Source organism: Oncorhynchus masou, chromosome 13 (assembly GCF_036934945.1).
Source record: "Oncorhynchus masou masou isolate Uvic2021 chromosome 13, UVic_Omas_1.1, whole genome shotgun sequence".
NCBI classification, from domain to species: domain Eukaryota; kingdom Metazoa; phylum Chordata; class Actinopteri; order Salmoniformes; family Salmonidae; genus Oncorhynchus; species Oncorhynchus masou.
Window position 1 is genome coordinate 38227129 of NC_088224.1, and position 15960 is coordinate 38243088.

At 42.7% G+C, this 15960-nt stretch overlaps 1 protein-coding gene across 1 annotated transcript in view; it reads right to left on the reverse strand.

Moving 5' to 3' along the window:
* Nucleotides 1–15960, reverse strand: part of LOC135553324 (chloride channel protein 1-like) — a 31117-nt gene that overhangs the window by 11306 nt on the left and 3851 nt on the right. Inside the window, exons 2-10 of the mRNA XM_064985482.1 lie at nucleotides 9627–9933; nucleotides 8820–8951; nucleotides 6459–6587; nucleotides 5474–5607; nucleotides 5285–5362; nucleotides 5009–5087; nucleotides 4596–4721; nucleotides 4236–4320; nucleotides 3300–3401 (exon numbers count right to left, since the gene is read on the reverse strand). Of these exons, the coding sequence (XP_064841554.1) occupies nucleotides 3300–3401; nucleotides 4236–4320; nucleotides 4596–4721; nucleotides 5009–5087; nucleotides 5285–5362; nucleotides 5474–5607; nucleotides 6459–6587; nucleotides 8820–8951; nucleotides 9627–9933 (1172 nt within the window). The remainder of the gene's footprint in view (nucleotides 1–3299; nucleotides 3402–4235; nucleotides 4321–4595; nucleotides 4722–5008; nucleotides 5088–5284; nucleotides 5363–5473; nucleotides 5608–6458; nucleotides 6588–8819; nucleotides 8952–9626; nucleotides 9934–15960) is intronic.

Genomic DNA, 15960 nt, shown 5'->3' on the forward strand with positions numbered 1-15960 from the left:
GCTCCCCGCACTAGGCTTCCTGTGCATGTCCTCGGCCCAATACCACCAGTGCCAGCACCACGCATCAGGCCTACAGTGCGCCTCGCCTGTTCAGCGCAGCCAGCGCTTTCTCCCTCTCCTGCGCTGTCGGAGTCTCCCGTCTGTTCAGCGGTTTTAGAGCCTTCCTCCTCTACAGCGCTGCCGGAGCCTCCTGTTTGTATAGAGCAGCCTGAGCTGCCAGTCTACATTGAGCAGCCAGAGCTGTCAGTTTGAATAGAGCAGCCTGAGCTGTCAGTCTACATTGAGCAGCCAGAGCTGTCAGTTTGTATAGAGCAGCCTGAGCTGCCAGTCTACATTGAGCAGCCAGAGCTGTCAGTTTGTATAGAGCAGCCTGAGCTGTCAGTCTACATTGAGCAGCCAGAGCTGTCAGTTTGCATAGATCAGCCTGAGCTGCTAGTCTGCATGGAGCAGCTAGTCTGCATGGAGCAGCCAGAGCTGCCAGTCTGCAAAGAGCTGCCAGTCTGCATGGAGTTGCCAGTCTGCATAGAGCTGCCAGTCTCCATGAAGCCGCCAGAGCTGTCAGTCAGTATGGAGCAGCCAGAGCCGCCAGTCAGCATGGAGCAGCCAGAGCCGTCAGTCAGCATGAAGCAGCCAGATCTGCCAGTCAGCCAGACTCTTCCAGATCTGCCAGTCAGCCAGACTCTTCCAGATCTGCCAGTCAACCAGACTCTTCCAGATCTGCCAGTCAGCCAGACTCTTCCAGATCTGCCAGTCAGCCAGACTCTTCCAGATCTGCCAGTCAGCCAGACTCTTCCAGATCTGCCAGTCAACCAGATTCTTCAAGATCTGCTAGATCTGCCAGTCAACCAGACTCTTCCAGATCTGCCAGTCAACCAGACCCTTCCAGATCTGCCAGTCAGCCAGACTCTTCCAGATCTGCCAGTCAGCCAGACTCTTCCAGATCTGCCAGTCAGCCAGACTCTTCCAGATCTGCCAGTCAACCAGACTCTTCCAGATCTGCCAGTCAGCCAGACTCTTCCAGATCTGCCAGTCAACCAGACTCTTCCAGATCTGCCAGTCAACCAGACCCTTCCTGATCTGCCAGTCAACCAGACTCTTCCAGATCTGCTAGTCAGCCAGGATCTGCCAGTCAGCCAGGATCCGCCAGTCAGCCAGGATCTGCCAGATCTGCTAGTCAGCCAGGATCCTCCAGTCAGCCAGGATCTGCCAGATCTGCCTGTCAGCCAGGATCCGCCAGTCAGCCAGGATCTGCCAGATCTGCTAGTCAGCCAGGATCCGCCAGTTGGCCAGGATACGCCAGTCAGCCAGTATCTGCCAGTCGGCCAGGATCTGCCAGTCAGCCAGGATCTGCCGGATTCAACTTCCTGGCTGGGCTTCATCTCAGTACTGGGCTTTTTCTCAGTACTGGGCTGCCTCTCAGTGCTGGGCTGCCTCTCAGTGCTGAGCTGCTCCTCAGTCCCGAGCTGCCCCTCAGTCCCGAGCTGTCCCTCAGTCCCGAGCTGCCTCAGTCCCGAGCTGCCCCTCAGTCACGAGCTGCTCCTCTATTATGTAGGGTTCTGGGTGAGGACTATTCGGCTATGGTCGGCGGTTAGGGTGGATTATCCATGGACGCGAAGGGGAGGAACAATGACAATTATGAAGTGGGGTCCACGTCCGGAGCCGGAACCGCCACCATGGACAGACGCCCACCCGGACCCTCCCTATGGTTTTGAGGTGCGTTCGGGGGGGGGGGGGGGTTCTGTCACGCCTTGGTCTTAGTATTTTGTGTTTTAGTTTATTAGTTAGTCAGACCAGGGTGTGACATGGGGTTATTATGTATTGTATTTCCGTATTGGGGTTTGTAGTGTTTGGGATTGTAGTTGATTAGGGGTGTGTGTGTGTGTGTTAATTAGGTTGGCTGCCTGAGGCGGTTCTCAATCAGAGTCAGGTGCTTCTCGTTGTCGCTGATTGGGAACAGTATTTAGGTAGCCTGATTTCGCTTTGCATTTCGTGGGTGATTGTTCCTGTCTCTGTGTAGGTAGCACCAGTCAGGCTGTATTAGGTTTCGTTCTGTTTGTTTTTTTTTTGTATTTATTCAAGTTATTCGTGTTAGTCCGTTCGTTTTGTCTTCTCTAATAAACATGAGTAACACACACGCTGCATTTCGGTCCGACTCTCCTTCAACAACAAAAGAACGCCGTTACACACAGGCAAAGTCCTAGAGGAAAACCTGGTTCAGACTGCTTTCCAGCCTGAACACAGAGCAGGACAAATACTTACCAAGACGCCATTGAATGTTCCTAAGTGGCCTATTTACAGTTTAGACTTAAATCGCCTTAAATCTATGGCAAGACTTGAAAATGGCTGTCTAGCAATAATTAACAAACAACTTGACAGAGCTTGAGGAATAATGGGCAAATATTGTACAATCCAGGTGTGCAAAGTTCTTACAGATTTACCCAGAAAGAGTCTCAGCTGTAATCGCTGCCAAAGGTGATTCTCACGTGTATTGACTCAGGGGGATGTATACTTATCTAATCAAAATATATTAGTGTTTTATTCTTCCCAAAAACTTTAAATATATATATATATATATATATATATATTTAAAGTTTATATATATATATATAAAGTTTATATATATATGTTCTTCCAATTTGACAGAGTATTTTGTGTAGATCATTGACAAAAAATGACAAATCCATTTTAATCACACTTTGTAACACAACAAAAGAGTGCGAATACTTTATGATACTTTTAATATTTTTTAATACTTTTCCGTATAACCTTTTCAAAATAACTGCACCCTATGCCACAATACCCTCTTCAAAAATGTCCTGCTTCTCCTCCTAGAAGATAACCCCCATCTGTCTCCCTGTAGGACAGGCCTAAGAACAAGCACCAATTTAACACTTTCAAAGCTGACAATATAATTACCCCGTCCTGCTCTCTGTTGGTCTAATTTCAGTATTCCCGTCCATAATCTACAGTGTAAATATGTGCAGCTCTGACAAAAGCAGCTGCACTGGTTGCTGTTAAATAATTCATTTGTATTAGAGCGAGTGTGTGTAACTGATTGATTTTTCAGGGACCACAGATTGCTTATAGACGGATCGTTCAATGTCGGGGTGAGGGTTTGATTCTCTGTCTGTTTTTGTAAAATCTACCAGTCAGCAACAATCATTTATTTGGAGGAGGACAATGGATGATTCTATTCGATTTATATTCCCATCCATGTCCCTAGCCTGATCCTCTCCAATTCAGCTGTGCATTTTTCTCAAGTGTCTCATCAAAATACCTCCCCAATTCCTGTAACTCACTGTCTGGTGAGGAAGCGTGTCATGGCATTGGGTTTCCTCATGAACAGCACCACCTGGCGGTTCAGCCAGACAAAGAAGGCCCCCAGGAACCCGCAGGAGATCCTGAAGAGACAACCACCAGGACCTTTACCTCACTCACTCTCAAGGTCCAAATAAGAACAAAAAATGTACATTTTCTGAAGAATATACACAGAGCGCACAAAACATTAAGAACACCTTTTGGATATTTAATTGCACACCCCTCACCCTTTTTGCCCTCAGAACAGCCTAAATTCATTGGGGAATGGACTCTACATGTTGTCAAAAGCGTTCCACAGGGATGCTGGCCCATGTTGACTCCAAAGCTTCCCACAGTTGTGTCAAGTTGGCCGGATGTCCTTTCGGTGGTGGACCATTCTTGATACACACGGGAAACTGTTGAGCGTGAAAAACCTCAGCAGAGTTGCGGTTCCATTTACCCTCTGAATGACACTCATACACAATTGTCTCAAGGCTTTAAAAAAATCCTTCTTTAACCTGTCTCCTCCCCTTTATCAACACTGATTGAAGTGAACTTAACAGGTGACCTCAACAGGGGATCATAGCTTTCACCTGAATTCACCTGGTCAGTCTGTGTCATGGAAAGAGCAGGTGCTCTTAATGTTTTGTACACTCAGTGTATATGCGCTTGCTTCAGCTGTTCATTTAGTTGGTGTTGATCTAGCCTATAATATATTTATTTCCAGCTCTGTAGTCTAGGAAGCTGAAGCAAGCGCACCAGCATGCAAAAACAATTCACAGCATCTTCGTTCTTGTGATAACTACCAATATAAAGAGATTCGTGGCACATAGACTGAGATTACGCATTCATGTTGGGTTGTGACAAAGAACTACACACAGTGCGGTCACCGTGCCCTCACCACGCTCCTGGGGCCCCCTCTCGACCCTTTCTCTCACCCGATGATGGCAAACGCTGGCAGCTCCTGGAGGTCAAAGGGGAAATCCATGCGGAACTTGGTGCGGAAGAGAGCAGTGATGGTGACTGTGGTGGACAAAAAGACAGGAGAAGAGGCAGATCGAGTGTTAGAATGTATACATGCATGCTATACAACATAGAGGAAACCAGAAGGCAACACCTAGCAGAATTTCTGCTTTCATTATCAGCCCGGGAATTGGCCTATATCATTCCACAGATACGGTTCTATGGGAAAGGGTTCCCTGGAGCCAAACGTGTTTTGGCGACAGCCATCACAAAGTGTTTATGTGTTGACCAAAAAGCGTGCAGCCCCATACTGATGTCATAGTACACTGACTCACCTGCGTCTTTGTTGAACACAGAGAGCACTCGGAATATAAAGGCACTGAAGGTGGCGGCGAAATATCCTCTCCAGTAGTTCCTCACAGCAAAGTAAGTGGACGTCACCTCGATGCTGAACAGCACCCCTGGTGGAGCGGCGGGATCAAAGCAAGACTGGTAAAATATCATTCAGATGTGATGTTACAAAATGTGGCATGCGGTCAAAAGGCTAGATTGCATATTTACTATACACTGAAGGCTTGCTATGAGACCCGTCACAAATCCATTAGTTTTTTAAAGGATATTTCAGCACCATGCCCATATTGATTGTCAGACACATGACAATTGTTTCAGCTGATTTCGTAGCTTGCTTTATACTCGATGAACGGAAGGTGAATTGAGAGAAAGAAAGAAAAGGAATATAGTGTTGTACCTCCAAGAGGGGTACCGAAACAACAGCCCACCCCAACTGCACAGCCAACTGTGAGGATGTCTGTGTAGCAGTATGGGCTCTACTGACACACACAGAGAGAGAGAGAGGGAGCGAGCGAGAGAGAGAGACAAAGGGGATAAGAGGATCCCATACCAGTAAGGAACAGAGGGAGGAAAAGAGAGAGTCAATGAAAAACGCCTAAAAGTATAATACGAAGTGATCCGACAAAGCTGTAAAGTCCTCCTTATTCTCAATGCTGGTCAAGTAACTGCTTACCTGATGGACTCCTGAGAAGAACATCATGCACTTGCTCAGCACAGCAGCACAGATGCTGGCTATGTGAACAAATGGGCCCTTGGGAAGCAATATGAAGGACAAATAGAAAGGGGTCAGAAACAAGGAAACTTTGTGTGGCTTTTTAGACAGCTGTAATCAGGGAATCAGATGTGAGTGTGTGTAACCCACCTCTTTCCCCACTGGCATCCCACTGCCCAGACCTGCAGTCAGACCAATGACCTTGGCAATAAAAGCCTTGAGAGTCAGATACTCCTTCAGCACTACGCCTCTGAGAATGGTCTTCAGCTCAGGAATACCAGAGCCTGAAAGAGAAAGACACACAGAGAGAGACACAGAGAGACACAGACAGAGAGAGCGAGAGACACAGAAAGACAAACAGGGCGGTGAGTTGAAAACAGAGAGAGAGAGAGAGAGAGAGACACAGACAGAGAGTGACACAGAGAGAAACAAAGACAAACAGGGCGGTGAGTTGAAAAGAGAGAGAGAGAGAGAGACAGACAGAGAGTGACACAGAGAGAAACAAAGACAAACAGGGTGGTGAGTTGAAAAGAGAGAGAGAGAGAGAGAGAGAGAGAGAGAGACACAGACAGAGAGTGACACAGAGAGAAACAAAGACAAACAGGGTGGTGAGTTGAAAAGAGAGAAAAAGAGAGAGAGAGAGAGAGAGAGAGAGAGAGAGACACAGAGAGAAACACAGAGAGAAACACAGAGAGAAACAAAGACAAACAGGGTGGTGAGGTGAAAAGAGAGAGAGAGAGAGAGAGACAGACAGAGAGAGAGTGACACAGAGAGAAACAAAGACAAACAGGGTGGTGAGTTGAAAAGAGAGAGAGAGAGAGAGAGACACAGACAGAGAGTGACACAGAGAGAAACAAAGACAAACAGGGTGGTGAGGTGAAAAGAGGTCGGGAAGAAAAAGAATGACAAAAATCGCTGTTTTACAGGAAAAAAAATATATACATTTGACTCAACAACAATAAAAGGGTCATAACTCTAGATATATAGTGAGGACATCCATGTGTCAGGCCAGGGCTAGGTAGGTACACAAGCAGAGAGGGGAGAAAAATCAATGGATAACAGATTGCGGGTAACAGGTCATTAGGGGTGGCGGGTGGTGGGGAAAATAAGCAGTAAGCATTGAGCGTGTACACACCGATGGCTTGTGGGGCAACCAGGTGGCAGAAGGAGGAGGCGAACATGATGAGCACCATAGGATAGCTGACCCAGGCCACGTACTGGAGCAGGACATTACCCCTCAGCTCCCAGTGAATCCACTTGTACACTGACATGGGGACAGAGGGAAGGACAGAGGGATGGGAGAGGAGGATTGAGGAGGGGGTGAAAGTGAGGCATGAGAAGGAATGTGAGAAAAAGCAGGAAGGTATTGGAGAAGATGAGAAAAACACGGAGGGGGGGGGGAGAGCAAGAGGGAGGAAGGAAATGAGGGGGAGACAGAACACGGGGTGAAGATCAGGGAAGAGGGTGGAGGATAAGGTAATGGAGGTGAGAAGAGAGGAGAAAGGGAAGTTGGTTGTGACAGGGCAGACACTGACACAGACAGTTACAAAGAAAAACACTGTAAGATGGGGTTTTCTAGGGTCAACTGTCAATCCATCTGGACTGACAGATGTCTGTTTCCACTTGTAGACGTTTCTTTTGGCATTAGTGGTATTCTATAAGAGGGGCACTGACTTGTTGAGCGTCACTATGTTTCATTGAAATGGACACCGTGAAAAAAAGTTCTTGAGATTCAGTCAAAATGACTCGTTTTGTCTAGCCAAGAAAACTACATTAATGTGTTGGGTTGACAAAAAAAAATGTCTTAAATTTCAAAATGTATTAAATCAAATTCACAACCATGAATTCAAATAATTCTCATGTGCCAACGTATTGCCACGGTCTGTCCCATGGTGAAAACTGCACTCCTGTAGATCTAAAACAATTGGATGGTGAAACTCGCCAGCCAACCAGAAAAGCAAGTTGAAGCAATTCAGGCACTCTTGAAAGTCAGAACAATCCTTGTTCTGCAAAGAAACATTATTTTTATAGTTGAAAAAAATAGATTTTGCAAGCAGTAGGTATTTAGAATGAACTGTGATGTGGAGCTTTAGAGTTATGTGGTGACATCAGGTGCCCCATGTACCATCAAAATTATTAGTTTATCATCATTAAATTAGAAAACACAGCTTCCATCATCATTTGTCGCAATAAAGACAGTTTGAAAAAGTAAAGCTTCTCCTATTTCTGCTGTTTCCATTACATATGTTGCAACAATCTTTTTTTTGCCACATTGCTTTTGTTGAATAAACCTGGGTCAATGGAAACCTGCCAACTGTTACTGAGAATGCCATGTTGGGCGGCAGGGTAGCCTAGTGGTTAGAGCGTTGGACTAGTAACCGAAAGGTTGCAAGTTCGAATCTCCGAGCTGACAAGGTACAAATCTGTCATTCTGCCCCTGAACAGCTGTCTCTTGCTGTTCCCACTGTTCCTAGGCCATCATTGAAAATAAGAATTTGTTCTTAACTGCCTAGTAAAATAAAGGTAAAATAAAAATTGTAGGTAAAGTGATCTGTTGGTTGAGTGTACTGTCAGTTTTGACACTGCCGAAAAAGCAAGAGACAGATGGGAGCATAATGTTCCCCACTGAAATATATTATATAATTTCAAAGACTTAGTCAGTTCTGAAATGGGTCATTTTCAAAGTAGTTGTTTCAACTGGAAGTTGACACAACTTAAGATTTTAAGGCAGCCGGGTAACAAACTTTGGTAAGTTAAAAAAAACTTAGTTTCGCTTTTCTGACGAGCAAATACTTGTCCTCTAGACTTAGGGAATTTGTCAAAACAACTTTAGTAGCTTCGTTAGCACAACTTTTTTTTAAATCAGATAATTTGACTAAATGTATGAAGTTCATTCAACAAGTTATTAAATTCACATTTGTCAGTTCTACTAACTTTACTAGGTTGAAGAAGAACTTCAACTCCACACAAAATCTGGACTGGACTTGACATGGAATTTTAAAGAAGCATGGTAACAAACATTTGTATGTTGAATTGACAAATATTTTTTTACAATGTACAGATGTGTCGTCCACATATCAGTGAAAATGGACTCTGTTTATGAATAACATCACTGAGAGGTAGCATATAAAATTAGAACAGTAGTGGTGCAAGAACAGAGCCTGGAGGGACTCCATCATACAAACTTCACTAAACTCCCTAATATGGGTAATGACTGTAACCATAATTTCAAGTATACTGTTTTGTAATGTTTGTTTTGCAAGATGAATTTTGCATATCAGGTTACCACGGAACCATTTTGAAACACTTTTCGATAACCACTCACCCTAACCCTTAGACAATGAGCAACCAGGTGTCTAGTCTAGATCATTATTTATGGTGTAAAAACATTCATGCAACTGTATGGTTCAGTGGCTCAAACGCAAGCATTATAAAAACATATTGAGTCATCATAAAACAAGATTGTTTAGTATGTGTTGCATTGTGGGTATTGTACATTGTAGACTCTTGGCGCTGGTGTAGTCCATGGTCCAGCTGACCAGCGCCATTGAGACGCCCAGCAGCACCAGGAAGATCCAGTCCTCTCCCAGCTTGGTGACCAGGAACCTCTGTACCCGCGCTACACAGTCTGAGCAAACAACATGACAGACATGATTCACTTTAACACTGTTCGAATTCATTTAACACCAGCGACTTGTGAAAGCAAAATTGCAAGATTATGTTATAATACGTTTATTGCATCAAATGGTTGTTTTATGCAAATGAATAAGAGGTTGTTAGAACGCTCATCTGTGTGTGTTCTACTGAGGATGGGCCTCTGGAAGATTTACGATGCCTTTGGGTGTTAGCGCATTCCAGAGCATGAGTTAATGTTTTTGTTTTAATGGATACCAGGGAGAGATGACCCCAGGGCCAGACCTTGATAGCTGTTTTTACAGCAGATAACGTCTGCTGTGAATTATAAGTATCTTTCATACAAATCTTAACGTTGTGACCCATTCCATACATCTGTTGTTTGTGTTGTAGACTCAAAGGGGTGTATCTTGGCTATAAAATACATTTGTACCTTTGTCTCGGGGCTCTCAACGAATCATCTGAGGGTGATTCTTTCACCAGACATCAATATCGTACAGCACTCAATCGATTCACTTTATGTGTGTGTGTTGTATTGACCTGCTCCCATATTAATAAGTGAATAAATATTTAGTTCAAGTATGACTGACTTGTGTGATAAGTTTGTCTCTCCTCATTTGATAGTAAAGAAATTAACCACCACAGACTATATGGAGCATGGACTCCTCACCTCTGCACTTTGAGTAGGAGCGGCGTTTCTTTATAGACAAAGGGTTGCCTTGCTCTGTAGCCATATGTGCATGTCCTGCCTCATCCGAGTGATGCCGACCCCTATGCCTGCTGTGGTGCCCGTGTCCATGTGTGTGACTGTGGGGGTGGCCATGGTGGTGGCTGTGGTGATGGTGGCCATGGCGATGCTGCGGATGGTGACCATGGTGATGGTGGTCGTGTTTCTTCCATTGTCTCTCTGTTAGCAGTCGGGTGGCCTCTCTCCGGCGGCCAGACCCACCCGGGTGCTCGCTGTATTCCCCATACAGCTGAAAGTGACAGGAGGAAGAGAGACTACATTACCCATATGTTCATGAGCAAAAGACAATGACGACCCGCTGAAAATGTAGTTCAGGTAAGGTTAGAGTGCAAAAATATTATTTTAGGAAAATAAGAATAGTTTAAGATATTTTAATTTCACACCGAATGTGTATATTTTAAAGAAAATACATCATGCAGTATATTCTATTATTATACATACAGTATATCTACATGTAACAGTTCATATTTGTTTACATATGAAAATAAGAAACTTAATTAAGGGAACATTCATCTATCATAGAAGAATGTAAAAGCAATATACATACACTACCGTTCAAAAGTTTGGGGTCACTTAGAAATGTCCTTGTTTTTGAAAGAAAAGCTGTTTTTTTTCCATTAAAATATCAAATTGATCAGAAATACAGTGTAGACATTGTTAATGTTGTAAATGACTAAGGTAGCTGGAAACGGCAGATTTGTAATGGTATATTTACATAGGCATCCAGAGGCCCATTATCAGCAACCATCACTCCTGCGTTCCAATGGCACGTTGTGCTAACTAATCCAGGTTTAGTGAAGAGGACAAGTACATTAGTGTGTCTAGCTTGAGAAACAAGTCCTCAACTGACAGCTTCATTAAATAGTACCCGCAAAACACCAGTCTCAACGTCAACAGTGAAGAGGCGACTCCAGGATGTTGGCCTTACAGGCAGAGTTCCTCTGTCCAGTGTCTGTTCTTTTGCCCATCTTATTAATTTCTTGTTATTGGCCAGTCTGAGATATGGCTTTATCTTTGCAACTCTTCCTAGAAGGCCAGCATCCCGGAGTCGCCTCTTCACAGTTGACGTTGAGACTGGTGTTTTGCGGGTACTATTTAATGAAGCTGCCAGTTGAGGCCTTGTGGGGCGTCTGTTTCGCAAACTAGACTCTCTAATGTTCTTGTCCTCTTGCTCAGTTGTGCACAGGGGCCACCCACTCCTCTTTCTATTCTGGTTAGAGCCAGTTTGCGCTGTTCTGTAATGGGAGTCGTACACAGCTTTGTACGAGATCTTCAGTTTCTTGGCAATTTCTCGCATGGAATAGCCGTCACTTCTCAGAACAAGAATAGACTAACGAGTTTCAGAAGAAAGGTCTTTGTTTCTGGCTATTTTGAGCCTGTAATCGAACCCACAAATGCTGATGCTCCAGATAATCAACTAGTCTAAAGAAGGCCAGTTCTATTGCTAATTTAACAGTTTTCAGCTGTGCTAACATAATTGCAAAAGGGTTTTCTAATGATCAGTTAGCCTTTTAAAATGATAAACTTGGATTAGCTAACACAACGTGCCATTGGAACACAGGAGTGATGTTTGCTGATAATGGGCCTCAGTACGCCTATGTATATAATCCACAAATAATCAGCCATTTCCAGCTACAATAGTCATTTACAACATGAGCAATATCGACACTATTTCTGATCAATTTGATGTTATTGGACAAAAAAAGTGTTTTTCTTTCAAAAACATTTCAAAGTGATCCCAAACTTTTGAACGGTAATGTTTATTGATTGTTCGAGATTGTGGGAGAATTTTCAGTGAGCTCCAAAAGTATTGGTACAGTGACAAATGTTTTATTGTTTTAGCTCTGTACTCCAGAACTTTGGTCAAAGTGCTCGGGCGGGAGGGTTGCATCTCACTATTAGGAAGGTGTTCCTAATGTTTGGTATGCTCAGTGTATATTACAGTGGTCAAAAGTGTAGTATTTGGTCCCATATTCCTAGCACACAATGATTACATCAAGCTTGTGACTCTACAAACTTGGATGCATTTGCTGTTTGTTTTGGTTGTGTTTCAGATAATTTTTGCCCAGTAGAAATGAATGTTAAATAATGCTATTCATTCAGGATTATCCGTAATCGTGCAACCACATTAATGTAGAAGTGTTTAGAAACATATTTTACTCTTATTTACAATAAAAGTGACTCAAAAATGACACTATGCATTAATTACCATTCATTTTCTAATGAGCACCACACAATGGTAGCATCCACATTAATCCAAAGTGCTGGGGTACAGAACCAAAAATCTAAAAGCTCTCCCACACAGACATGCAGACGCACGCATAGAGACACGGACATACGTTCAGAAACGCACACTAAAATAATGTCCTATTATCTAGAAAATCTAATACGACATTACTTGGCTTTTATCATTTTGTAATTACAAGACATAGCTATCAGTTAGTTAGCTACTATACCAACCAAAGATAAAGCCAAGAGCCAAGGTATGTGATCCTCTATCAGACAAAACTAGCAGTTGGTTGTGGGTAAGTATTTCACACGCTTTGTAAATCATGATCGACACATTTCACTAATCAAACTGGAGAGGTGGCAAACATTCCATTACAATTGTAAATGGAAGACGACATATTCGAATTACTTGCATAAAACGGTCAATTAAGTCTACTAATTACTATGATAAAAACACAATCAAAATGGCAGACCGTCTTGTAAGGAATTATGTTCTCCACTCCAATCTTTTCCACATGAACAGTTCAGTGGTCTTCAAACCCATTTAAACAGACAAACCTTTGTCTATGTACATAATGATGGAATAACATAATGAAGTTAGAGACCTGAATAATGTCATAATACTGTATAGTTAATGTGGGCTTCCATGTAAAACACTAATTCTTTTAGGATTCATGTTTGCTTATTACCGTGACACTAAGTGTTAAAGCTATTCTTATACCTGCTGCACGCAAAGTGAAGGCCTACATTGCAAATCCATGCTATGGCCTTTTCTCAATTGGATTTGCTCAACCTCTGCGTCCTCTCTCCTCCATCCTTTCTCTCCTCTATTTGATAAAAGGTCAAAAACTAATCGAGGAGAGGGAACGTGGACGAAAATGTGCTTGTATGAAATGAGACTCTCGCTCGCGCTGCCAAGCGTCAGGCAAATTTTGTTTACAGGGGTGGACCTCAAAATACATGTTTAAAGTGATAAAAACAAATTCAGTTAGTTGTGCAAGACATTTTAGAGATAAAATGACGTGTGAGGCTTGCAAGCCAAAGAACACCATCCCAACCGTGAAGCACGGGGGTGGCAGTATCATGTTGTGGGGGTGCTTTGCTGCAGGAGGTGCACTTCACAAAATAAATAGCATAATGAGGAAGTAAAATGATGTGGATATATTGAAGCAACATCTCAAGACATCAGTCAGGAAGTTAAAGCTTGGTCGCAAATGGGTCTTCCAAATGGACAATGACCCCAAGCATACTTCCAAAGTTGTGGCAAAATGGCTTAAGGACAAAAAAGTCAAGGTATTGGAGTGGCCATCACAAAGCCCTGACCTCAAACCCATAGAAAATTTGTGGGCAGAACTGAAAAAGCATGTGCGAGCAAGGAGGCCTACAAGCCTGAATCAGTTACACTCGCTCTGTCAGGAGAAATGCTCCAAAATTCACCCAACTTGTGGGAAGCTTGTGGAAGGCTACCCGAAACCTTTGACCCAAGTTAAACAATTTAAAGGCAATGCTACCAAATACTAATTGAGTGTATGTTAACTTCTGACCCACTGGGAATGTGATGAAAGAAATAAATGCTGAAATAAATCATTCTCTCTACTATTATTCTGACATTTCACATTCTTAAAAGAAAGTGGTGATCCTAACTGACCTAAGACAGGGAATTTTTACTCAGATTAAATGTCAGGAATTGTGAAAAACTGAGTTTAAATGTATTTGGCGAAGGTGTATGTAAACTTCCATCTTGAACTGTACCTTTATTGTTTAATGAACATTTTGATCAAGTGGTAAACGGATCTTTATCACATAATGTAGATACTGACGTCATACACCAGACATAATTTAATTTGTGAAACAATAGCTTTTGTGGGAAACCAACAACCTGTTGAGGGATGTCTGTAAACCTTCTGATATACAGTTGAAATCGAAAGTATACTGTATACTATAAGTGCTCAGATACAAACGACATCTGCACAGTGCAGTTGACCTCTAGTCAACAACCCCACACTAGGAATCAGTCAGGGCAAGCATTTAGGGAAAGGGGGATACCTCGTCAGTTGTACAACTGAATATTTCAACTGAAATGTGTCTTCCACATTTAACCCAACCCCTCTGAATCAGAGAGGTGCGGGGGAGCTGCCTTAATCGACATCTACGTCTTCGGCTCCCAGGGAAAAGTGGGTTAACTCAGGGGCAGAAAGACAGATTTTTACCTTGTCAGCTCGGGGATTCGATCCAGCAACCTAACCACTAGGCTACCTGGCACCCCATTTACGCTTTGGGCTGCCTTTCAATAACCTTTCAACACCTCGTAATTTAGTGTGCATGTACAAGTCTGCCTCTGTGGGTCCTAGAAAGAGTACTGTACATCAGTCATACACATGGATATGTATACCAAATAAAATCACCAACATGTACATGAGCTGCACACACGCCATGACTTCCATTGGACCAGACATGTCACAGCTCGGCTTACCATGGGATGCATTGACAATAAGTATCATACCTGTATCAACTCTCAGTGTCCAACAAACCTCTTACTGGTTACCAACATGTTGAGGAAAATAGGCACTATTATACACACTGAACAAAAATATAAATGCAACAATCAACCATTTTAAAGATTTTAACTGAGTTACAGTTCATATAAGGAAATCAGTCAACTGAAATACATTTATTAGGCCCTAATCTATGGATTTCACATGACTAAGAAAACAGATATGCATCTGTTTGTCACAAATACTTTTTTATTTTAAAAAGTGAGGTGATGGTAGAGGATGAATGGCACGAAAATGGGACTCAGGATCTTGTCACGATATCTCTGTGCAAATGTATTTGTTGTCCGTAGCTTATGCCTGCCCATACCATAACCCCACTGCCACCATGAGGCACTCTGTTCACATGGTTGACGTCAGCAAACCAGGCTGCTTATGGCACAGAAATTAACATGACATTTTCTGGCAACAGCTCTGGTGGACAATCCTGCAGTCAGCATGCCAATTGCATGCTCGCTCAGAACTTGAGACATATGTGGCATTGTGTTGTCTGACAAAACTGCACATTTTAGAGTGGCATTTATTGTCCCCAATACAAGCCGCACCTGTGTAATGATCATGCTGTTTAATCAGCTTCTTGATATGCCACACCTGTCAGGTGGATGGATTATCTTGGCAAAGGGGTAAAGCAGAAATGCTCACTAAGAGAGATGTAATTCAATTTGTGCACCAAATTGAAGCGCAATAAGCTTTTTGTGTCAATGTAATATTTGGGGAATCTTGTATTTCAGCTTATGAAACCAAGACGTTTATATTTTTATTCAGTGTACATTGAGCCAGACAGAATATGTGGCGATTTTCTTTAATCAACACCCACATAAAAAAATACTATAGTATACTGAAGCAATAAGGCACAAAGTGGTGTGGTATATGGCCAACATACCACAAACCCCGAGGTGCCTTATTGATGTTAACAGGTTACCAATGTAATTAAAACAGTAAAAAGTCATGTTTTTTCATTACTGTGGTATACAGTCTGATATATCCCAGCTTTCAGCCAATCAGCATTCAGGGCTCGAATCACCCAGTTTATAATATGGTAAAAACACTAATATTTACTGTAGTGTTTTTGCTGACTTTACTGTCATATTTACAGTTAACTTTAGTATTAATACTGTTGTAAAAGAACGGTAGTATTTACTGTAGTATTTTTGCTGGCAATACTATACTGCAGTATTTATTGCAGTGTTTGTGTTACTGTAGTATTTACTCTAGTGATTTTGCAGACATTACTATAATGTTTATTTTTTTATTATCTTTGACATAGAAGTAGAGTCTCCTTCAGGAAATCTACTGGGGAAATACCAAAAGAGCAAATTTTCCATAACATGTAGGTAGGTATGTAGGGCTGGGGTCTGAACGGATAGTTCAGAGCTTCTGCTCTTTTCTATAACCTGTAGGGAACACAATATATGGTCTATAATTGGCATGTAAGTTTCTCACTTCTGGGTGGCACAAATTGCGATATGGGGAAG